Consider the following 16,114-nt stretch of genomic DNA (forward strand, 5'->3'; position numbering starts at 1 on the left):
TTTCACTGGAAGAGTTCTCAAACACTGGAAGAGGCTCTCCAGGGAGGTGTTTAAAAGATGCAGAGATGTGGTGCTGAGAGCCGTGCTTTAGCCCCAGACTTGGTAGTTAGAGAATGATTTGACTCAATGATCCTTAAAGGGCTTTTCCCTCTGAAATGATTCTGTGATTTTTCTCCTCTTCTTGGTACAGCACAAAGCAGTGGCCCTGTGCTTCTCTTTTTGTAAACCTCAACATCTTATTTTTGCTTCCACTAATAATCCACAGAGGGATGCAGCACGCAGCAGGGTTACAGGGAGGGCTCTGCTGGCAGTCTGCTACGTGAACCATTCTTGAAGGAGACCCCACAGGCTTATTTTCTCCTCAGACTGAACTAATACACTAGCAAAGAAGCATGAAAGCTGGCACAGAAACCACGGACTCAATGAGCTATTAGAAAGCAGAAAACCTGGGAAATGAACTTAGACATCTGCAGAAATAATTAAAGGTGATGGTGAGCAGGTTCTGTCCCTTCTGACTCTATGAAATCAGGTCCTCAGTTTCATGTGAAACCATAAACCAAGCCAAAGGTAAACCCAGCTGTTTTCTCTCTGTGTTTGCAGAAGAGGAGATAGAAAATGCAAGCCCAATACTGCCAGAAGGGACTGTAAAGCAAGCATCTCACATTCCTTGTCACTCAGGAGTAATTGAACCATGGGTTTGTGCACTTTCCTGCAAGAAGCTGGCACTCTATTCCTAAATACCTGTCCTGTGGTGCCAAGCCTGGGATCCAGGGCTTCTCCTGTCCTTTCCAGTGAGCAAAGCCCTTGCAGTTCCATCCTTGTGAACAAATTCTTACTAATGTTTGTTAAGGGTGAAGCACAGGCAAAGTGCATTGAGTAATTTCTTACCCTACCAGCTTAGTCATGGTGGCTGTCAAAGAAACGAGCTCAATATCCCCATTCTATTCCCAGCAAGCACTTGGCTCAATATAAATCACACATTTGGGATGGATACCTCTCTTCTTTTTGCCATTCCTTTACCATGTGGCTCAGAGACCTTGGTTAGTGCAATGTCTGCAAAAGAAGGTAAGTTCCTGTATGAGCTCCACCATCCCAGCAGGTACCAGAAGAGCAGTAGCTGCTATCTCCTGGGGGCCAGCTGCTCCTGCCTTTCTCTGTGATAAAGCTTCCTCCCAGAGCCCTGTTGTCGATTAACTGGTGGTCCATCACACGGCAGCTTTCCACTGAGTGGGCAATTAGTGGTGCAGTCAATGAAATCTACTCCCTTTAGCTGTGGCCTCTGAAGGCTGAGCTGCCAAGCTGCTAAGTGAGCCTTGAAGGGGTTTTCCCTCAGTGGTCTTGCTAGTGCAGAGCACATAGTTTGCAGAGCAAAATCTGTGAGGTGTTTCCATCTGGTCTTCATGTTCTGTGGAGAAGTCACCCAGGACTCACTTTTGAGGTGGTTAGCTTTGACTGCTTGGAGGAAGGTTGCTGCCCAGCCTGGGGCCATGGGCTGTCACATTCCTATGGCAGCAGCTCCTGCAAGAGAGCTCTGATCATGGCCATCAGCATCAAAACAAGATACATATAATAACTATTATTATTAATTATGGTTGTAGTGAAAAGGACTTTATGATCTGGGCAGTGACTGGCTGGAAAGTAGCCCTGAGGAGAGAGACTTGGGGGTGCTGGTGGACCAAAAAGCTCAACATGAACTCTCAATGTGCACTTGCAGCCCACAAAGCCAATCAGACCCTGGGCTGCATCAGGAGAAGTGTGGCTAGCAGGTCGAGGGAGGTGATCCTACCCCACCTGGAGTACTGTGTCCAGTTCTGGAGCCCCTATTACAAGAGGGATGTGGAGGTGCTGGAAGGTGTCCAGAGAAGGGCCAAGGGGATGATCAGAGGTGGAGCACCTCTCCTATGAGGACAGACTGAAGGAGTTGGGGCTGTTCAGTCTGCAGAAGAGAAGGCTCCCAGGTGACCTAATTGTGGCCTTCCAGTATCTGAAGGGGGCCTACAGGAAGGCTGGGGAGGGACTCCTCAGGATCTCAGGTAGTGATAGGACTAGGGGGAATGGAATGAAGCTGGAGGTGGGGAGATTCAGGCTAGATGTGAGGAGGAAGTTCTTCCCCATGAGAGTGGTGAAGCCCTGGAATGGGTTGTCCAGGGAGGTGGTTGAGGCCCCGTCCCTGGAGGTGTTTAAGAGCAGGCTGGATGAGGCTCTGGCCAGGCTGATCTAGTGTGGGGTGTCCCTGCCCATGGCAGGGGGGTTGGAACTAGATGATCCTTGTGGTCCCTTCCAACCCTGAATGAAACTATGAAATCTGTGAGGTCTCTTCCAACCTTGGTGATTCTGTGTGAAATGGCACAGTTGGGTGCAATAGTTGCTCATTGAAATGTGGGAGATAGTTGATGGGCTGGAAGGAAAAGGTGGCCTCATCCATCCATCCCTGCTCAAGGAAGGCTGGTCCTCCCCAGTGCTCATCACTTGGCATCTTGCACTTTTTTTCCTGTGCCTTGAAGCGTTTTGGCATTGGCTTTATCACTCCAGCCAGGAAAAACCATTCCAACCAGAACTGCACACATCTGAGCTGCAGTGTAATTTTGGTTCAGATCTCCTTGATCAGCAAGAGCTAAAGCCCCTCTGGTTCCTACCTGTGCTTGCTCAGTGTTTCGTATGCAAAACAGGTAGTCCTTGAGGGCTAATACTTAATTACTTTTCCAGATGCCACTATATGCTTTTCCCTCTATCAGCTGAGCTTGGACAGACTACTTCCTATCTCCAGGGCCAGTGTCAAACACACCAGCATGAACTGCCAATAAATAATGCAAGAGATTTCCCCCAGCCAGGGCTTTTTCTTCTTCTAGTAAGGGGGGAAAAATGCCAGGCTTCAGGCAGCATGGGAGCAGCTGGAAGTTTCAGCCTCCTGTGTTTTTGTGCAGGTGTTTCTGCAGCAGAAATAGTGTGGCCAGCAGGAGCAGGGAGGTCATTCTGCCCCTGTACTTGGCACTGGTTAGACCACACCTTGAGTACTGAGCCCCTCAATTTAAGAAGGATATTGAGAGACTTGAGTGTGTCCAGAGAAGGGCAATGAGGGTGGGAAGAGGTCTTGAGCACAAGCCCTGTGAGGAGAGGCTGAGGGAGCTGGGACTGTTTAGCCTGGAGAAGAGGAGGCTCAGGGGAGACCTTGTTGTTCTCTACACCTACCTGAAGGGAGGTTGTAGCCAGGTGGGGGGTTGGTCTCTTCTTCCAGGCAAGCAGCACCAGAACAAGAGGACACAGTCTCAACCTGTGCCGGGGAAGTTTAGGCTTGAGGTGAGGAGAAAGTTCCTCCCAGACAGAGTAATTTGCTACTGGAATGTGCTGCCCAGAGAGGTGGTGGAGTCCCCATCCCTGGAGGTGTTCAAGAAAGGATTGGATGTGACACTTGAAGCCATGGTTTAGTTAGTCATGAGGTGTTTGGGATAGGTTGGACTTGATGATCTTTGAGGTCTTTTCCAACCTTATTGTCTATGACTCTATGTTTTCTTTTAATCCCAGGTCTTGTGGGTGAGCTTTGCCTATGTCTCACTCTCCTCCCTTTTGGTGTCTTTCACTGCAACCCCATCAGAATTACCTTCTCCCTGGAAAAAACACATCCTCCAAACAGCTTCCTTAGCTCCTGCTGGTTTCTTCTCTATTTAGCCAGCTGCAGCACTCTCACAAAAGATGATTCTCCTCACAATAAGCAGGGTATTCAGCAGGTTTTGTTATGGCCTGGCTCTCAGCCTTCACAATAACTCCACAGCTGTGGAGTGATGTTTTAGGTGGAAAAGGCCTGATTTTGTGTGTGGCCTGTCTCATGATGCTGGAAGGAGAGGCCCTGGAGTGCATGCAGGGCTGGTGTCTCTTTTCTGGACCTCATGAGGAAAAGCTTTGTTTGCTGGGATTTCCACTGAGATTCTGACATAGCTCTTCTCTGGGCAGCTTGGTGTGTTCCTGCCTCTGAGGGTTTGGTTGCATCTGCTCACTAAACATCTACCATGACAAGTGTAGTGATCCTGTCTTGGTCTCTGGGATACACTCTTTAGCTCCCCAAGCACTGCATTTTCCAGTTAATATACTGGTGGCATACAGCCCCCATGCAGATAGAAATGCAGCTGCCCCTGGAGCAATGGAAGAGGGACATCACCCTGGGATGCTTCCATCTGTACTGAAGAGGTTGAGAAGAGATTAAACCTGTTGCTCACCTAGGAACATTGCACTGGAGAGGTTAGGTTAGTTGTTTTTTCCCCTTCCTCATGACCATTAATGCACAAATGCTGCCAATAAGGTCAATCAGTTTCCTTGGCAATAGCAGCTACTGCCTGCTCCCACCTAATGGAACATGGAGGTCTGTGTCTTTCTGAGGGCATGCAGTGGTCCCTGCAGGGGTCAGGAGCCTTCTCCTCTCTTGCTGCTGAAAGGAGTTGTGCTGCACTGTAGGAAAGGGCTGAAAGAGCTGTGCCCCAACGCAAAGCCAGTGGCAGTGCAGGAGCCCAGTGGTTTCATTGCCTGGGGCTGCCCCCTCCCCAGGTGTCCCCTTAGTCCCTTAGGTCACTTTTTGGCCTTTCCTCTGTAGTACTTTTGGGTATGTCAGAGCAGCAAGTAAAACTTTTGGCCAAAGTATTTTTGAGGTTCTTGCTGTCCCCAGCAGTGCCTTCTGATGCTTCTTCACTTTCTAGTGCAGTCTGTGCTTGAGGGTGGCTGTCACTAGCCCAATCACTCTCCCACCATGCCTCTGAAATACAGCCTCATTCTAAATGAATAATCCTCTTCAAAACCCAAGCAAGGCTGGTGCAAACTCTACCAAGGTAACCCAGCTGGGACAGGCCCTCTGGAGCAAGGAGGCATCAGCCCTCTCCTGCCTCTCGTTGCTCGCCTCCTGTTTTGATTCCCCTTGGTGTGGGCTCTTCAATCTGTGCAGAATGATTTCCAATTACATTTTTGTTGCTGAAAGCATAAATCTTCTGCCACAGGCTGGTTTCTTTCCTGCCCAGGCAGGGCTGTCTGATGCTGCTGGAGATAACTAACCAAACCAGGCGTGGATGCTTTATGGACTCCTTGGCTTTTTATGGTGGCCATTTCCTTTCTGCTTTGACAAGAAATGACCTGAGTCAACTTTAATATTCTCACAGCAGTGATTTATCAGTACTTGAATCCTCCTTCTAGGGCCATTTAAAAGCTTCTGACCTGAAGCAGCCTGGTGTAGTGTGGGGAACACTGATTATGTACAAAGTGAGCTCCAAGCTTGTTGTGATGCTGATGAGCTGGGAAGGGAGGAAATCTCACACTGCTTACTCTGTACTGAGCCCACAGAACCCTCATCAGCCTGAAGTGCAATAAATGGCTAATTGACCTGATCCACACTGAGAGGAAGAGTCTGATTAGCTACAGGCCTCTTAGCTTTATGATCCAGTGTCTGTCTCTGCTACAGCTGGGGGTTGGGGTTTTGTTGGGGCTTCTTTTGCCTTTTTTCTGTCAAAGTCAGTAAATTGGTGCATGCTTCGTGAATGTATCATTAAAAAGCCCTTTCTAGTGATTTCACTTTCTCAGGAGGGCTAAGTCTTAGCTGGGCACAGAGATAGTGGCACAGCCTGTTCTGCTCTGGTGAGGCAGAGCTAGCTCAAGTGGTGCAATGTCTGCATAGGGCTGAGGGTTGGGAGACTCTTTTTGTCCTTTGCAATGTGGCCCTGGGTGATCACACAAGTGGCCCAGCCACAGCATTTCACAGCAGAGGGGGACAACTGGGACAGGGTGCTTCTGATCCCCAGCACGTCTTGCAGCAACACAGGGGACAGAGCCTTGCATTTAGTCCTCTGCAGCCAAAAGCTGAGCTAACAGGCTGCTGGGAGCCCCTTGAAGACAGAGGATGATAAATGCAAACTATCTCCTGGTTGATTGATGTGTTTCATAGGAGGTAGAAGCTCAGCTGGAGAGGAAATGTGGCAGGAGCAACCTCCTGGGTGGTTTGTGTCAGTGAGGGAATTGAGCATGCAAAGCATCAATAAGTGATGGAGCACTCTAAATGCAAAGTGCCAGATTGGGGGTTCAGACAGATGCTGCAGCCCAGGATGGCTGCTTCCTGTGCAAATACTTCCCAGAAAATGAAATCCTTGCAAGAAGGAGCTTGTGATTTAAAGAATTTAAACAGACAGAGGGGGCTGAGCTGTGCACATGAAGGAGAGGAGCCCAGTGCTGAGTACTGTGACACTCAGCAAACCATCTTCTGACTTCCTACAGAAGAGGCAACGTGTGCCTGTGGTGGGTGAAATCGTGGTGGTGGAGTTGCTGCCTGTGTCTCAGTGCCTGTCTTGGATGCATGCTGCCTGTCAGCCTTTCCATACAAACAAAACATGTGCCTCAGGCTCCATTCCACAGCCTGCCCCAGGCAAGGTGACTCCAAGTGTGGCATTCCTGGGGCGAAGTGCCAATTCTCTCAAGGCTGGGCTGATGGCTAGGGATGCAGCTGAGGCCAAACTGCTGTATCACGTCTTGCTGAACTTCTGCCTCTGTTAATTGTACCTTCTTTGTGTTGTAGTACTGGTGGAAATAGCACCCAGGTGAGTTCCCAGGCTGTCCTGACTTGCAGGATTTAGGACAGCCCTGCTCTCATGTTCTCTCCTCTGCCATGGTTTAGGTACCAGAACGAAGATCACACAGAGAGTCCTTGCTGCAAACAAAAAGCCATTTCCTTCAGTGCACTGGGATTGTAGTACTGGAGATCAGAACCCTGAGGGGCAGCACATTCTCAGCTTTTCTTTTTCCCGTGTTACTTCTGCAGACATTTACAATTGAACAGATGCTTTGCTGCTGCTTCTGTGTTCATTTTGTGCCCACCCTGCAGAATCCAGCCCATAAACTGGGCTATTTCTTTCTCCAGCCAGCTACAGTGACCCTTTCTCTAAAGCACTCTGGAGACCCCAGACCTGCTTTCTTCTCCAGTTGCAGGTTTGGGGGGGTTCTTTGCTGGGCTGCTCTCTGCATTTCAACCTGTACAGTGGGGAAAAAAAATTCAGTGCAGGGTCTTTATTAAACATTGCCATTTTATTTTGATTAAGGATAGCTCCTTCATTTCAAACAGGACAGCTGAGTCACTGCAAAGGTGTGGGGTTGGTTTTTTTTTCCTCATGCCTGTTGGAAAGAGTTAACATCAAAAAAAAAAAAGGCAAAAGACTTGGATACATGCAAATCATACTGAACTTTGCCAAGGGTATTAAAATGAGTAGCAGAGTTTCTTCTAAGTTACCTACTTGTGTACAGAGGAGAAATGACAACCAGCAGCGTGAAGCCTCTCTGGGAAAAGCTTCCTGGTGCTGTGATGTTAAATGAGCAGAGCCAAAGAGCTAAGCAAAACCCCTGCCTCTGCTTGCACCCAGAAGGTCACCTCTGCCAGAGGGTCACACAGGATGCTGTAGAGCTGCTCAGGGATGGGCTTTGAACAGCTAGGAAAGGGCTCCCTTAGCAAAGGGAGTCACCGCTGGTCCTTCCAATGTAAGGGAGAAGAGGTTTCCCCTCGGGTTTGGGATCAAATCAAAGTCTGGTTCAAAAGCCAAAGTGCTCATTCCAGAGCTGCTGCTCTGGGATGCTCGAATTTGCCATCAAAAAGTCAAAACAAATCCAGGTCTCTTAGGAAAACACAAAGCAGTATGTCAGAAACAAAGCACTTCTGGTCCAGCAGGGATGGACACAGCCAAGTGACCCAACAGCCTTCTGAAGCTTTCTATCCCCTGCTGGCTGTGTCCACCCAGCTCAGTGGCAGTGGTACAGGGATGAATCCCAGGATTATGCTTTCTTTTGTAATCCTTCATCATTGTGATCTCTTTTGTCAGCAACAGCAATGAGCCTGAGCTGAGTCCTGCCTCCAGATTTTGCAGGTGGCTCTCCAAACTGGACGGAATACCCTCAGCGTTGCTGGTGCAAGCTCCAGGTGCCACGTGAAAAGCTCTGGAGTTAATACAGCAGCATGGCTGGTGGGAAACTGGACTTTACATCTGAATAAATACTGAGCAGGCACAAATGTCAGCCTGATTTTGATAAGGCTGGAGAGTGAGAGCAACATCCAGGCACGCTGCAGGCTGGGATTTAGCTTCGCACCAGGAAAGCAAAGCTCTCCCTCCGAGCTGGCTCACGGTAGCAAGAGAGGCATCCCTGGCTGGTGTCTGATCAGACTGCTGTTGTGTCTCAGCTGATCTGCTACCCATCAGCAACTCCTGAAGTCAGCACTGGAAAGGATTGAAGGTGTACAGTTCTCTTTGTGGTGACCGCTGTCTGTCCACCCCACGTGAGGCAGCAGCCGGGGGCTGACTAGATCCAGAGCTAAGGAAACGGAGCTCTTCTCTGCAGAGCCTGAGCACCTTCCTTCTCTTCTGTGCTCTTCTGAGGGCCTCCATTACACCACCTTGGAGATACGTTTCTCAGAGGTTATAAAGCACAGCACACCTGGCCAGCTTTTATAACACACAAGTATTGGATGTGATCACCTTGAGATGTTCTTTGACAAGAAGAAAGCTGACATTCACTGTACAGGAGGAAGGCAGCAGTCTGGGCTCCCAAAGCATCCCTGCTGTGAATCAACCCTCTGCCAGGACCTCTAAGCGCTGAGGTCTCCATTTGAAGTCAACCCACCCAACGGCCACGGAGCCAGGCATCATGTCTGTGGTGTCACAGCACCCAGCTCTGAGCTGGGGACCTCCCCAGCCTTGTCTGTTCTGTCTGTCTGCTGCAAGTCTGTCTCGTCAGTCTCACCTGCTCCGGCTCGCAGGTCCTCCTGGCTCTCAGCCAGGCCGTCTTGGCCCTCCAAATCGCTTACCTGACCCTCCCCAAACTCCAGAATGGTTGGCAAATTGCCTTGCTTGGGGCACCGCCTCTTCAGGCTGACCAAGAAGGGTTGTGGCAAGGAGAAGATGTCCACATTGTTGCCGAGGTCGATCCAGGTGACACTAGGGAACTTCTTGGGGTCCTTCAGGGTTTCGGTGAGGTCCCGTAGGATGGCTTTGGTGAGCCTGTTGCCGTTGAGGGAGAGGGTGGTGAGGTGTGGCAGCACGCAGAGGGCCGGCAGCAGCTGCAGCAGCATGTCGTCGGTCAGCTCCGTGAAGCACAGCTCCACCGTGTCGATGTGCTCCGAGCTGTGCTGCAGGTAGGAGGTGACTCGCTCCAAGTCCTTCAGCGTCAGAGGGATGCCCGACAAGTCCACCGTGTTGTCCTGAGGCTTCCCCATGAGCACAGCCTTCAAGCTGCAGGGGGAGAAAAGGAGAAAGGAGCATTAATGTCTGGGGGGCGGAAAGTCTCTGCTCGGTGGCATCGCTTTGGGCTCCTTGGGTGCTCTCGGAGGGGGCAAGAATGTGAGTTGTTTAGGTAGGATGTTCTGCTGGAGCTAACCCTCTCTCCTGTAGAGGCCAGGAGTGTGTCTGTGCAGTTAGGGGCAGAGAGACAGTTTGAAGCTGGCTGTCAGTGGCCAGAAACAAGCAGTTTGAGGCAGGCTGTCGGTGGCCAGAAACAAGCAGTTTGAGGCTGTCAGTGGCCAGAAACCAGCAGTTTGAGGCTGCCTGTCAGTGGCCAGAAACCAGCAGTTTGAGAAGTCAAGTTGAGAGGCATCCCTGCCCATGATGAGATTGTTGCAGATGATCTCTAAGGTCCCTTCCTACCTAAGCCGTGCTATGAAACAAACAGGTCAGAAAGGGCAGAGGTCTTTTCTATAGCCACTGCAAAACCCCAGGGTAGAGAAATGATCTGGCTGCTTAGGAAGGTGCAAATAATGATTAGACAGACAAGAATTGCTGGTGCTGGTGTAACCTTGCTCACACTGGTGATTGTGAGGCTGTCTGAGCAGGAGGACCCTTGTTTGTGCTCTCAGCACTGCAAGTGAGAAACAGACCCCAAGCCAGAATGACTTTAACCCAAGACAGCCAATGGAGGGTCACCACCTCCAGGGTTGAGTGATTTGATCCTGTATTTCCAGCGTGGCAGACCTTTAATATGCCTTCAGTCTTGCTGCTGAGGAGATGAACACTGTGGAGAAAATCCTTAGATAGATAAATAAATAAATCCTGAGGATGGCCCTACAGAGGCTCATTAGCGTGAGCCGGGCTGGAGTTTCACAGGTCACTTTATCTTCTAAAGCAAATCAAAGAACACATCTACAATAGGACCTGTCAGCAGACTAGCACTGCTGAGGACTTTTGGCTAATGAATTATTCTGAGTGAATTAGGAGGTGGAAAGAGCCTCATGCATGCTAATTGCTCCTGTCAGCTCGGGGGAGCTCACTCAGGGCTCATCTGCTGGGCTGGCACACGTGGGAGCCTCACGCCGGAGCAGCCAGCTGTGGAAACGCTTTGGCCTGAGCTGGGGGGAGAGGCTCTGCTCAGCACTTGTGTAGTTTTTCTGGCTGAAGATGCAGAGCAGCACCAACGCTGCCTTGCTGAGCTGCTGAGCAAGCCCACCACCTCTGCTGTGCAGATGCTGAAGCGTGTCTCCGCCAGTGCCCACGCACTGTGGCTGCCATCGGTCTTGCACGGCACGGGGAGATGTTGTGCAGCTGGTCCCACAACACACTCCCTGTGCTGTGAGCTGGTTTTCACTGCTGTGGTGGCACTTCTGTTAGTGGCAGGTTGTGGTTAGCTGGAACCTCAAACACCACCTCCCCCTCTCCCTCCTCTCCTTCCCCTTCTCCCTCCTCTCCTTCCCCCATCCCTCCTCTCCTTCCCCTTCTCCCTCCTCTCCTTCCCCCATCCCTCCTCTCCTTCCCCCATCCCTCCTCTCCTTCCCCCATCCTTCCTCTCCTTCCCCCCTCCCTCCTCTCCTCCCCCCCAGTAATTTACCACGATCTATTCTTATCCCTTTACATTTAACCTGGATGTGGGCAGAAAGACAGCTGTTAATGGGAAGTGCTTCTCTCTCCTGGGAATTTTGTTGGCAGCACTGGGAAAGAAACCAATGAAATAGCATCTTTATCATTTAAAATTGATATTCATATGTTGGCAGCTACTCCTCTCCCATATGCACCGCTGCCTCATGGTTTTTTTTGCAGCAGCAGCCCCAGTGAGTGAGGTGTAGTGAGGCTGAGGCCAGGGGGATGCCTCAGGAACAAGCTCTTTCCACCTAAAAAAACCCCTAACCCTTAAATCACTTGTGTCTTGCAGTCTTTGAGCACCAAAGCTGGTGATAAAGGGCTCTGTGCTGTCAAACAAAGCAAACTCTATCCTTGTGAGTAAGTGACAGCCACTTAGTAGCATGGGTAAAATAAACAGCCAGGGGTTGAGCCTTGTTTTTTCCCCCTGCATGGAGTGATGCTGCCTGCACCCCTTCATTTACCTTCTTGTGGGACTTCTGTCGTGCCTTTAGTTCAGCAAACCCCTAAGAAGCTAACAAAGGGGACATGGGGATAACTTCAGGGCAGCTCTTTCACTATTGCTTCACATTTGTGTTTCCCCTTGGAGCGTGCACACAATCCCTGCCAGCAGGTAGAAGAGAATTGCTCACTGGGGCTCTATCCTTTTCCCCTTAAAAGGGATTTAGCTGATACCTACTGCAACGGATTGATTATCTTGCACAAACATCCTTTTCACCCTGGTGCTGTGCAAAGGCAGAGGAGATGTCCCAACTCCCTGGGGCAGATCTGCCCTGTGCTGGTGCTGGGGGATGGCCCTTCCTACACTCCAGCTGTCCCTTGGGAAACAAACCAACCCCAACCACGATTTAATCAAAACAGTCCTGTGGCTATTCTGAGCCATCTCAGGGAAAGGAGGAGGATATTATGCTAACAAACAGCTGTAAAAACTTCTAGCCCTGCCATAAAGTTGGCCACAGAATGGCCCCAAATCCCTGGAGGAAGAAGATCTTAGCATTAAACAAATCCCTACAGGCTCTAGAGGAGGATCAGTGACACCCACTTGGTTTCACCCTCACATTCTCTGAGGCCGTTCCATAGGGGGAGGCACAGATTCTTCTCCCAGCTGGATTTGACCATGTGTAGTTACCAGGCACCAAACTCCTGCCAGCACTTGGACAGGATGCTGGTTTGTACACACTCATGCTAAACCAAAAAGCTATTTTGCATGCTGTGAATCAGGCCAGAAAACGTTCCTGTGAACACAGGCATTAATGTTTAGATCAAAGAGAATTCAAAGAAAGGGATTTCCTCTTGCTTTCCACTCCTGACACTTCTCTGAAGCACTGCACCAATCAGGACAAGAGCCACTGATGTCTCATGTAGTAGAAAGGGTAATTGGGCTGTTGAGCCTCTTCCTCGGAGGGCAAAGGAACAGCTCAAGAAAAATGAAGAGGAGGCAGCCCCATAGAGTGATGAATTACACTGAGAAATTCATATGATATCTCTGGTGAGAAAATCCTGTCAGCAACAGGAGCAATGAGTCATCAAGGGGAGGGGAAAAAAAAAGGCTTGAGATAAAAGACTTGTCCTGAAATTCTGGTGGTATCACAGATAAGTATGAAATAGGTTCTTCAAAGTGCCCACTCCTGCTCCAGATGATGACAAAGAGTTTTAACAGATGATTTGCCCGTGAGATGCTTGCAGCAATACCTCCTCTGCTCTTGGTTTGCATGGCTTTCCTTCCCAAACCCCACTGAATGTGCTTTGGCTCCACACCAAGCTCCACAGGCCTGCTCCTCCTCTATTCCAGGCACAAAGCTTGGTAAGTGCAGGGGGGATTTGATGATCTGATGGGAAGAGCAAGCTCTCTGCACCCAAGAGCATCCTCTGCACCAGGAGAACTGGCACAGGGCTAATGGTTTTGACCATGCTGTGGTAGTGGAAGGACCACTGGCATCAGAATGCTCTTTGAGATCAGTATCTCCTCCCCATCGTGGTGAGAGAAAGCCAAACATCTTTTATTTACATTTCTTTACTAAATTACTCCATGCCTGTGTAATGTCTGCATGGATATCTTTTAAACTCTAGAAACCTGTGACACAAAGAAGAAGAAAAAGTAATTTCTGTTCCTGGAGTGGTGCTGACCCTTTCCAGCAGCAGCCTCCTCCATCTCAACCCCTTTGATGAAGAGCCCTCCACTAGAGAGCAGTGTCACCCAGCCCTTGGTGCCTAAAAGTGATCACATCAACCCCAAAACAGATCAGGAGGGACACAGCCCACAAGCTGCACCTTGCAGATGATTAGTTCCCACCTTGCAGGAGACAGGAAGCTGTCTAATCCCTGCTGTGGTGAAGGAGTGAGATGTCACTGTGCCTGGGATGTCTAACTTGTGGCACAGCCCTTGAGCCTTCTGCTGGGTATGTCACATAGCCTGAGCTATCTGAGACCTTTGGACAGTTGTGTCCAAGGCTCTGTAAAGATTGGAGAGGGCTCTAAATGCACCTAAACATCCTCATCTTCAAACTAATGTGCATGTGGAGGAAGGAATTGGATATTTTTGGGTGCAGCACCTCTCTGGGGAAAACAAGAACATAGAAGAGAGGAGAGGAGGAGAGGAGAAGGAGAGGAGAAGGAGAGGAGAAGGAGAAGAGAAGGAGAGGAGAAGGAGAGGAGAAGGAGAAGAGAAGGAGAGGAGAAGGAGAGGAGAAGGAGAAGAGAAGGAGAGGAGAAGGAGAGGAGAAGGAGAAGAGAAGGAGAGGAGAAGGAGAGGAGAAGGAGAGGAGAAGGAGAAGAGAAGGAGAAGAGAAGGAGAGGAGAAGGAAGAATCTCTGTTTGGGGCTGGCTAGATTGATTTACTTTAACATCTCCCAGAATGTCTCTAATTTTACCCTAGAGAATCTTTCTGAGGAAAGGAAACAAAGGACAGAAACTGTGTTGAGCAAATTGGCAATGTGGTGTTTAGTCCCTCTCTGAGGCTGATGTGCTTCCATCTTGTGCTAGCACAGAGGAAATGGGAAGCCAAAGGCCATGAAGGTCTGGCAGCTTGGGCCAAAACTGCAGGTAGGGGCTGGGGCTTCTCACCATCTCTCATGGGCATATGAGGTGTGGAAAATGCAAAGGCTGCACTAATTTTGGAGGCTGAGGAGAAAAGCATCAGTTAAGGAACTGAACACATCAAAGTTGTTCTTGAAATGAATTTAAATGGTGGGGAAAGGTGTGTGGAAATGTGCCATGGTTTTCTTTTCAGCCCAAACCACACAAACTCAATCCATTAACATTGGCCAAGGGGAAATCACAGATCCATTACACAGGAACTCAAGGGAAGTTCATGTGGATCCGAGTTCTGGGACTCTGGACTACAAGAGCCAAGCTCCTATAGAAGCAGCTGCCCTTGGTGGATATTTGGTGAGCTATAGCCACTGATGAAGCCCTACAATGGTAACCCCCTAAAGAATCTCCAGGGCCAAGGTTCAAACAAAGAAACCATCTGGGATGGACCAAACCATCTCCTTCTCACGGCCAGGCTCCAGCAGCAACGTGTCCATCCCTGCAGCTTTCCCCAGGCTTGCACCCACAAGATTCCTGCTGCGTCATAATTCCGTGCCCTCTCTCTGTGGTGTTGACTAAAAGGCCCCAGTTAAACCTTTAAAAGCAACGAGCTTCTTGGAAATGGAAGCATTATTATCCAAAGAAGCAACTTGATAAATGTCTCCAGCAGGGATAATTAAAGCAGGAGACCTGCTCTTGTTTGCATGCTGCACAGCCAGCTCCTCGTCACGGTGCTGGGCTTGAGGAGGCTGAAATCAAGTCCTCAGTGAAGTGATGGTCTCTTTGCTCTGTATGAAAAGCACCACTTATGTGTTGCATGAACAGGGGATGATTTTTTTTTCCCCCTCTCCAGCTTGTTTTTAATTTCCTGCTAAACAAAACACTAAAAATAAAGCAGTTGGGCCCCACCAGGATGCTTCGCTCTAATTCTAACTGCAGTTAACTCACTGGCTAGGTAAATACCCTGCTGATGGAGTGCACCATCCCTCTGCCTCCCCAAAATGAAATGTGGTTATGTCCTCCTTCTCATGACACATTTCACTCTTAAGAAACCTCCATTTTCTCATCCAGAGAAGGGCAGAAAGGATCGGGAGAGGCCTTGAGCACAGCCCTGTGAGGAGAGGCTGAGGGAGCTGGGGTTGCTTAGCCTGGAGAAGAGGAGGCTCAGGGAAGACCTTCTTGCTGTCTACAACTCCCTGAAGGGAGGTTGTAGCCAGGAGGGGGTTGGGCTCTTCTCCCAGGCAACCACCAACAGAACAAGAGGACACAGTCTCAAGCTGCACCAGGGGAAGTTTAGGCTGGAGGTGAGGAGAAAGCTCTTCCCAGAGAGAGTTGTTAGCTGTTGGAATGTGCTGCCCAGGGAGGTGGTGGAGTCCCCATCCCTGGAGGTGTTCAAGAGGGGACTGGATGTGGCACTTGGTGCCATGGTTTAGTAGCCATGAGGTGTTGGGTGACAGGTTGGACTTGATGATCCTTGAGGTCTCTTCCAACCTTATTGAGTCTATGGTTCTATGATTCCTACAGAGAAACCATGCTGGAAGCTTTCCAGTGAACCCTGCTCCAGCCTACTGAGGAACCACAGCTAACTCCCCACTAACAGCAAGCACTTGCAGAAAAGGCAATTTGCACAAGTGCCAACAGAAGGGGGGGACAAAAAGGCAACAAAACTATCAACAACTTAAAAGAAAACAACATGTTGGGATTGTTGCTTCTGTAAATGACCTTCTGGAAGAGAGTCAGAGCAGAATAAGGAACGGTTCAAGTTTGCCTTAAAGCAAACAATAGTTTGCAATCAAATAAACAATGGGTTGGTTAAATTCTAACACAGGGAAAAAAAAATAGCAGGGGGCCAAAAAAAAATGGTTTAAAAGACTCTTGGAAAAGGATTTTTGTCATAGAATCATAGAATGGTTTGAGTTGAAACATCATCCAGTTGCAAACCCCCTGTGATGGGCAGGGACACCTCTCACTGGGCCAGGTTGCTCAAAGCCTCATCCAGCCTGGTTTGAAACACTTCCAGGGATGAGGTGTCCACAGCTTCTCTGAGCAACCAGAGTCTTACCACCCTCATGGTGAAGAATTTCCTCCTAATGGTCTAATCTAAGTCTACCCTGCTGCAGTTTAAAAACATTGCCTTTTGTCCTACCCCCATGTGCCCTTAAAAAAATAAGGCTCTCCAGCAGCCCCCTTCAGGTACTGGAAGGCAACTGGAAGGTCTCCCTAGAGCCTTCTCT

The 16,114-nt window shown here is 49.5% G+C and overlaps 1 protein-coding gene across 1 annotated transcript in view; it reads right to left on the bottom strand.

Annotated features, from left to right (window-relative positions):
- Window positions 1–7,034: 7,034 nt before the first annotated feature.
- The window catches only part of LRRC75A (leucine rich repeat containing 75A), an 80,689-nt gene continuing 71,609 nt past the window's right edge, over window positions 7,035–16,114 (bottom strand). Inside the window, exon 4 of the mRNA XM_068154643.1 lies at window positions 7,035–9,236. Coding sequence (XP_068010744.1) covers window positions 8,651–9,236 — 586 coding nt within the window. The 3' untranslated portion in view covers window positions 7,035–8,650. The remainder of the gene's footprint in view (window positions 9,237–16,114) is intronic.

The sequence above is a fragment of the Melanerpes formicivorus genome, unplaced genomic scaffold, assembly GCF_026170545.1.
Source record: "Melanerpes formicivorus ecotype bairdi unplaced genomic scaffold, bMelFor1.0.p_v2 SCAF_29, whole genome shotgun sequence".
Classification (NCBI taxonomy): domain Eukaryota; kingdom Metazoa; phylum Chordata; class Aves; order Piciformes; family Picidae; genus Melanerpes; species Melanerpes formicivorus.